Raw genomic sequence first — 8,403 nt, forward strand, 5'->3', positions numbered from 1 at the left:
AAAATGGAATTTGAACAAGGCGTCGTGATTTGTCCTTATTTTTTATCAATTGGACACTGCATTGCAGGAAATCAAGGAAGAGGCTCGTCAACACAAGGAAGAGCGTAAGGTGTTACTGCTGGAGAAGAAGAAATTCGAGAAAGAGAAGGAGAAAGTTTCGTTTCACAAATCTTTGCAAGAGGCTAATTCAAAATTGGAACGGGAAGTGATCAAATACCAGAGCGATGCTAATACTTTACGAGAGAAATTGCGGCTTGCGAACGCGGCAGGTATGTTGGTAAATAGACTCTTGACCCGAGTTTTAACCGTTTAATACAGCTTGGGACGAATGTGTTGCATCTGTACGTATACAATGCCCGTGTTGTGGCAGCCTACAGCATCGTAAGTCATTGTGCCCTGTGAAGGGGACATGTTTGTTTTGGGTCTTTGGGAGGTGCGTGCATAAGCGGTGCTCTCGCATTAATAGCTTGTCTTCCTCTCCATGTCGGTATGGGATTGCAATAACAGCGTTGGCAACGAGCGAGGGGCAAGAAACGTCAGCACATGACAGTGGAAAAGTCGCTGCTATGACTGAGACGCATGCCGCATTGAAAAGCAAAGTGGGCAATCTGGAAACGACAATTGCTGTATTGACGGAAGAAATCGATCCCCACCAAGTGACCATCGCTAAGAGTATCGAGGAACGACATAGTGCCGCCGCTGCGAATGAAGAACTGCAAAGTCGGTACAATGAGCTCAGCCATGAATTTAACGCCTTGGTAGATCGTGACCCCGTTAGTACTGCCTCACGGGATGGGCTAGTAGATAGTGATGGGCATCGAAAGCCAGATGTTCTCGCGTTGAAGAGAATTATTATGGAGCTTGAAACTCAATGCACACGATTGACGGCGCAGGTAGCCGAGCTCAAATACGAAGCGACTGGCAGCAAACATCGAGGAGACGAGGTTGACATGTGGCAGTTAGACAGAGGGGATGTCATGGTCAATCCACCTCCCCCTGCGACGCATCACACGCACGTCAATAAGCATATCACCGACAGAGCTCATAGCGAAAGTCACGGTGTTGATTCTGAGCTGCTCGATATGGACCTCGATCTACACAGGTGTGTACTATGTGTCACGGAATCACGCAATTTGTTGTCAAGCAGTTTATTTGTATCCGGACCGCTAATTTTTGTCCGATTTCAAACCGTTGAGGGGGTTTATACGCGCTAAACTGCAGGATAAAAAGCAAGAGTGTACAGATCGATCCACGAGTGAGAGGGTTGTTCTTGACCAAGGTTCTTTGTTTCGTCCGCTTAAATAACATTTTCCTCTTTTGTAGGCACGCGCTGAGACAACCTCACCAGAGTATCGGAATAATCGGTAGCGGACACGCGGACCCACAATCTGGCGTGAAGTTGCAGGTTGAAAGCCCTAGTAGTGATGAGAGTAATAGAGCACACCACGTGACATTGCTATCCTCAATCGCAGGGGCATCTCCATCCAAACACACGGAGAAAATGACCCCAAAGGCTCCAACAAGCATGCAAGAGTACCATCACATGCACCCTGAGCATATGCTCTCGCCCATTTCACCGCTAGGAGCAGCCATACTCCCGCTACACACCCCGGTGGCTGCACAACCTGTTCAGAGTCCCGCGCTGAAAGCGAATTCAGGCCTGCAGACGCACACAAGCATGCGCAGCCACGCCAGCAAGAACAATAGTTTACATCACCACGACACATCGGGCGATGGCGATAAGCGTATGCGCAGGGTTTCTTTTGCTACCGACGATGGTTTAGATCTAACATCTGAGGATGAGCTTAGTCACTCTGAATCAAATATGGATGCGGTAACTGCTTCTCGTACGCAGCCAATGCCGGCGGACAACGACGCATACACGGACGCGGATGATGGGCAAGTAGCTTGGACGACAGTCGCAATTGATCTGTCATCGAATCGGGGCGGCGCAGCTACTGTACTGGATGCAGAGACGGAAAGGGTAGTGGGTGCAGAGAAGCACATCCCCACCGCGTTCACAAATCTGGACAACGGCATTAGAATGCACGAACCATCGCCTTCAGTGCCTATGTCGCACCACGAGTTTAAGCTGAGACACCCTTCTGTTGCGGTAGCTATATCACCAATGCCGCCTATGTGCGCTAGCCCCCGCAAGCCGCTCCGAGAAGAGAGTGTAAGGATTTCGGGTGCTGTAAGTCTGCGATCAGACACGCGCGTCCCTACGTCGCGAAATGCAGACTCGCAGAACGTGTCAGTGAGGATCCCGAAAGAGGCCGGAGTAAGAAAATCCAATTCGAAAGCAGCCCGAGGAAAGAGAACGAACAAAAGTATCAAGGCCAAGGCGATCAAAGCGGCCATGGCGAAAGTAGTAGAAGAAGAGCAGGCGATGATGCTGTTGAAGAAGCAGCCCCAGGCAGATACAACGAGTCAGCAGAATCATGCTAATACAGTACTTAGTCGAAGTGTAGTAGAAGGCGTACAGCATATTCCGTTGTCGCACAAGCAAATGGGTGCACACACAATCGCCATGAATACTGAAGATGGTACACACGCACACGCGAACGCAGACAACGTTCAACCTACCAGGCCAACTCCCAAACCACGCCCGGTGCCGAAACCAAGGCCGAAGGCTATGGTACTACGACCGGTGGTATTGACTGAGAAGCCTGTCCCTAAGCCACGTCCAAGACCAGCTGCAAGACCGCAAGATGCAATGTGTTCAACATCGCTAGCCTACGGAAACAGCAATACACAAAAGAGAAACGGTACAGATTCACAGACCCAGCAGGCTGTGCAGGGATCGTCAACATCAGTTTACCCAGATATTCACACGCGCAAGCGTGATGAGCCACGGACGCCGTCACGTGCTTCCAGTCAGAAGCAAGTAGTACCGTGGAGTGAATCAGCTAATTTAGAAACGGAAACAATAACAACATCAGTAGGGGAAACACCCCAAACAGATAGTAAGGCACCTAAAACATATGGTGCGAAATCGGCATCTAGAGAAAAACATGCACAAATAAATAGTACGTCGACTGCGCGTGCCGATACGGAGTCGGGGACGCGTAGTCCGAAACAGGCATCTGGTGTATCGGTAGACATGACTTACAAGGCGAGTACCAGCCAGAATGCAACGCCAGCGCTTCTATTACGTGAGCTGTCGCACCTTTCCGATGAACACACTGTAGATCATAGCGGTGTGGGGAAGCCAGCATCAGAGAACCACACAAGTGTGCAGGAGGAGTTGCCGTGTGGACGGGAACCCCAAAGCCCGCGTATACAGCAGACTGATCCAGCGACGCCTATACCAGAACATTCTGAAGCACAACATGTACCAGGTAGTTCAATGCCTGCTGTCTCGAGAGATGCCGTAATGAGCAGTCCAAGTCGTGCGAACCAAAAGCGCACGTACGAAGCGGCTGAGACCACACTCACAAGCTTCACAGCACTAACGAGTGCGATGCCGCCCGCCAGTTTATTGGATAGGACAGATGGGGAAAAGAATATTGGTGTCAGGCTGGCTGGAGATGTAGATGAGATCGCTACAGAGGATGTCGGTCAGAGGAGAAATCCACGGAAACGTGCGAAGAGAGCTTTGGGACGCAGCGACTCACCGCATGCGGCTGGGGCGCATTCGGCTGTGGAAGGTACAGAGGCGGGGGTGCAAAACATCGATACGCAGAGACGAGTCTACGGGCAAACAGAAGAAAATTTGCCAAGCAATACTCCCCCGGGAGCTGAATCAGCAGCATGTGACACGTCACGCAACTCTCGCATAAAGAACAGCCGCGGTACTTCTCATATTAACTCTCTGGCCCGGTCACGTATGGAGCTCTCGATTCAGTCATACATGTCAGTGGGCGCACATCAGTTGGGATCCTCTGGAAGTAGGCGGCGACGTGTGCATGCTCAGGCGCAAGCGCACTCGGTAGTAAGAGGACTTGCAGTGTCCAGGTTACGCGAAGTGTATTCTGATAAGAGTCTCCAGGTTAGGGTAGACGTTCGCACGTTGCTAAACAAGGCCCAGCAAGCGATGTATCCATCAGTGTTTAATAAGGCCTTGACTGAGCTGAAGCATCTGCTGACGGCACAGGGCGCAACAGGATGGGTAGCACTAGGTATGTCTGTGTACTGTGGCTGATTTGTTTTGGCGGAAAGTCTTGGTTATAGCCACTACATTCTCAGGTGTATTCTGCACACGACCTCCGCTCAGGCAATGGCAGTCGATATATGAGGCAGATCTGCGTGTTGTTCTTTACTAGTGAACGACACCTGTGTTCCTTAATTTATTTGGAAGTCATGTTGGGGTGAATTATTAGCTGGATTTGCCACAGTGGTCATCCCCCACACAGCGCTTGAACGAACAGAGTATTCTATTTTCCATGTGGGTTTTTCCCAACAGGAACAAATATACCGGCATTGCATCTAACGAATTACAGAATATACAGTCTATACTATTCTAATCTTTGTCTCTTACGTTCACCCATATCTGCTAACCTCAACAGAGACAGAGCTGTTATCTTCTTGGCTCTCCTCAGCACGGGTGGCCGCTCGTACCGTTTGTAACGGACAAGCATCCTCACCAGTTCCGGTCAAGACACACACCAAGCACAGGGAACCGAAAACTCACACGCCTTCATCCACGGAAAACGGCGGGACACTGGGAGAACGTGGACCCGGAGTACTGTCCCCCAGACGCACGCGAAGTTGCAGGAAGAACCGCGTGACGTCGAGTAGCGTTGAGGATTCTTCTGCGCAACGGCGTGCTCACGAATCCGATTCCGAGGATGAAATGAGGCTCGACGTCGAGCCGGAGACGGTAGCTGAACAAGTATGCGGCTGCAGCCAGGACTGGTGCGCGTGTGCGGTGCTGCGAGATGTATCAGTGGACGATGCGTGGTTGGCGAAAGAGCCTGTGTCAGAGACAGACGACAGGCTCGCACGGCTAGCCACACACTTAAGCGAGTACTATCAGGCGTCCTTCGGTGAAATCGAACGTGTTAACATGGATGAGGATTATGATACTATTACCGTGGGTGACAATAGAACTTCGGATGTAGCCCTCGCGAGTGAGATAGTAAGCGCATTGGTTGCTGACGTCCCAACGCATAGCTACTCAGAGCGAGTGAGCTCACAGAATGGTGAGCAGCAAGTGGAAGCGGATAAACTTCAGACTAACGACCAAAACGAAAATTCACCAAACAACCCGCGCAAAGGTTGCTTTACAAGCGATTGGATGCATGGTCTACTAGCTTCTCTGGCGGAGCACGTGCACACCCAAGCCGTTCACGCCAGCAGAGGTCTCTCGATTCCTGAGAGTCCGACAGGTGGCCCACATACATCGACGCGTAATGCACAAGGTGTACAACGCGATGAAGAAACGGTACAGGCATCAGACGTGGTGGATAGCGATGCAGAGGCACTGGAGGATCTAACGGATCTGCACACATCAGCAGCGCTGAGCAGCTTGTATACAGTGCTTAGCGTAACGGACGCGGTCTCCCCCCAGCCTGCCTACACCCTGTGCAGCGACTTGGTTATGTCCACGCGTGTACATCCGAGTGTGTGCGCTGTTTTGTTCACGTATATATCACGTGCAGTGCCTTCGTTGCTACGAGTGGAACAGAGCACACAAAAGAGCAATGCTTCAGTTGAGAAAGATATGAATGGTACGGTGGATGCTGCAGATGTGATCGTAGTAGACCTGAACGATCAAACCATAGTGTCTACCACACTACAATGTGCGCTCTCCACACGCTTGGCCGACACTGGATTTGGTACGGGCGACTCGACGGGCCAAACCGTCAAGGAAAGGGCGGCTGCCAATGATAAGCACAAAAACGGGATCCGAGCAGACCATGCAGGCACACCTGAGCAGGCCTCGCGTTTGTCGGTTGGAAAGCTTAAGCATATATTTGCGCATTCTAGATTGGCGCATATGCGGTTGGTAACACACCGTGGGTGGCTGGACATCCGAAGCGCCGCGCAGATGACAGAGGAATGCGTGGAGTGGTGTATGGCACATCTCGGGGTATGCGAGGATAGCAACCCGCGTGGGGAAAGTTCAGTCGAGGGAGAAGCCACTGAAAACCGCATATTCTTTAACCAAGTATACAACGCCGGTAACGATTCGCCGCTCGTGGTATTCGACGATCCAATGATGGTGGCCGGCCCACTTTTCCTGCTCCGGGTACTCTTCAAAACGATTGCGGATGCAAATAATACGCATGCATATCGGTACTTCTACGAGAACGTGGCTCGTGTTTGTGTGGACTCATACTCCCAATATCGCGCTGCACGTCTAGGGCCGGGTGTCGGTGTTGCAGCTATTCTTATCCTGGGTAAGTTTCAACCATCCATATGTTTGAATGGCTCTTTGACTTCGAGCTTTGCTATGTGAGTATGAATGGGTCAATGTCAAATTCATCAACATTTGCTTTTTATCATTGTGTTTATGGTAATAATCGCTTGATATCTTGCTATCTCCCATATGCTCGCAGGTGTCGGCGGGGCGACATTCCGTGCTAAGTGCCTCAGTGCGAAGGATCGTAAGATGAGACAGGTACTTCTCGATCTGCTAAGTACAGTGATTCATCTCAACGATCCAGATCCGGGTATGTATTCAAGTTTCTTCCGCATGCGAGTGATCTTACACACCCACTGTCCCTTCAGATTTATGAATATGTGCTCCAAATCTTTACTCGTATAAATCAGTCGATGTACTAGCTGATACTGCAGTGCTCTGCGGAGGTACGTGAGTTCAGTGACAAAAGTTCCAAAGGCTTGTATGTCTTACCGATGTCGAAATAAGTAAATACCCTGCTCTCAATACGTTAAAATTTCTTAGCACAAGCTTCCTAATCTGCGAATATACATCTGCTCTTGTATTTGGCTGTTTCAGTGCCAGATCACCTACGGACGGCTGCTGCATGCGCACTTCTCGACTTGAATGGGATGTCTGACGGCACATGTTCCTTGGTAAACGGATAGAAGAATAATAGGTCAAAGGCGTTTGGATTGAGGATTACCTGTCTAAACTACGCATCGCGGCTCGTAAATATCACAAACGCTATAGCGGTCTTAGTACAACAGTTGCTGTTCTCAATATAGGCCTTCTAGATGAAATTTGGCTTTTGAATTGCTATTTAAAATGATAAAACAACACAAGGATACTGAACTGGAATTTGGGTACCATAGTGACTATCATACTTAAAGCATGAGTTGCCGTTGTAGTATATCACTTCTATCTATTCAATAGCGACACGGGCATGTTTGTTAGAGCTGAAAGAATAAAATCTACTATAGTTTAAGCCGATAAACAAATAATCTGGCGATATATTGATGGTTCAACCACCCAAATTAAGAGAGAAGACTTGAAGGGCATTCAATGACATTACGACCTCTGTATCTGAGTTTCAGCCGTATACAGTAAGGTGCACCTGATAAAATATTCTACTCGGGAAATAGCGTATTGATGACTTTCAGATATACGTGACCGAATATTAAAAGGGACCCACGTACTAGTCGGTTGAAGTCTTCGTCTACCACATCGGAAAAAAATAATAGTACCTGATATAAGTTTGTTTGAGAATATTCTTCTATACATTATTTTAAGCAACGATCTTCACTGGAAGTATACTACTCTCACTTCGTATGGTAAAGCCTAAGAGTTGTTTATTTCAAACCTAATAGTTGAAGTACTCTTGCTTGGTATAGCATGCAAATCCCTGCTTCTTAGGAAGGCTGTCCCCGATAAAGTGACTCCACAACTCGCAGCGATCGTTCGTACCAGTCTCGTATCCGGTGCACCATGAATTGCGATCACACTCTTTACGGCAATCAGGCCCGGAAAGTTTGGCTAGCTTGTAGTAGTCCTCGTCGTTGTCTTGTTTGCCTTTTGTTCCGCGGCAGGCACGGTGCTTTTCTACATCATATTCGTACTCGTCATAATGTGGCATCTCCGGGTAGTATGTTTCCTTTACATAGCACGAAAGATCGTGCATTCTCTCTAGTTCGTCGCCTATCTCGGAATTCCACAATTCACAGTGCTTATCCTTACCTGTCTCGTAACCTGTGCAGTGATTGTCTTCCTCGCAATACTCGCGACATTGGCTGGGAGAAGCTCGGATTCGCTCGTAGTAACTGTCCTTGTTGTCATGCTTCCCATGTGTACCGCGACAGGCTTGATGTTTGTACACCTCAAATTTATATCTGGGCGCTATGACAGATCTAGTCCCTCTGTCGCCAGCCGTGGGTGCAGCCAGGGCTAAGGACATAGTCTGAGCGGCAATGAGAGTGATAATGGAGGCTTTCATATTGATTGGAAAATGGATGTTGATTGTGTGTTAGTTGAGTGTAGTGATTCTTGTACTGGTTTGGTCTTTCTTTTATACGCTGAGA

At 49.1% G+C, this 8,403-nt stretch overlaps 2 protein-coding genes across 2 annotated transcripts in view; one reads left to right on the plus strand and one right to left on the minus strand.

Annotated features, from left to right (window-relative positions):
* The window catches only part of SARC_02097 (hypothetical protein), a gene marked incomplete at both ends in the record, with an annotated part of 11,044 nt that extends 4,283 nt beyond the window's left edge, over positions 1 to 6,761 (plus strand). The window contains 6 exons of the mRNA XM_014304150.1: positions 68 to 269; positions 508 to 1,102; positions 1,324 to 4,121; positions 4,509 to 6,344; positions 6,504 to 6,617; positions 6,718 to 6,761. Coding sequence (XP_014159625.1) covers positions 68 to 269; positions 508 to 1,102; positions 1,324 to 4,121; positions 4,509 to 6,344; positions 6,504 to 6,617; positions 6,718 to 6,761 — 5,589 coding nt within the window. The remainder of the gene's footprint in view (positions 1 to 67; positions 270 to 507; positions 1,103 to 1,323; positions 4,122 to 4,508; positions 6,345 to 6,503; positions 6,618 to 6,717) is intronic.
* Positions 6,762 to 7,676: 915 nt separating this feature from the next.
* On the minus strand, positions 7,677 to 8,318 carry SARC_02098 (hypothetical protein; the record flags this gene model as incomplete). The annotated part of the gene is made up of 1 exon (XM_014304151.1): positions 7,677 to 8,318. The coding sequence occupies one exon, from the start codon at positions 8,316 to 8,318 to the stop codon at positions 7,689 to 7,691; it is 630 nt and encodes a 209-aa protein (XP_014159626.1). The 3' UTR covers positions 7,677 to 7,688.
* Between the last annotated feature and the right edge of the window lie 85 nt (positions 8,319 to 8,403).

This window comes from Sphaeroforma arctica, assembly GCF_001186125.1.
Source record: "Sphaeroforma arctica JP610 unplaced genomic scaffold supercont1.91, whole genome shotgun sequence".
In the NCBI taxonomy this organism is placed as follows: Eukaryota; class Ichthyosporea; order Ichthyophonida; genus Sphaeroforma; species Sphaeroforma arctica.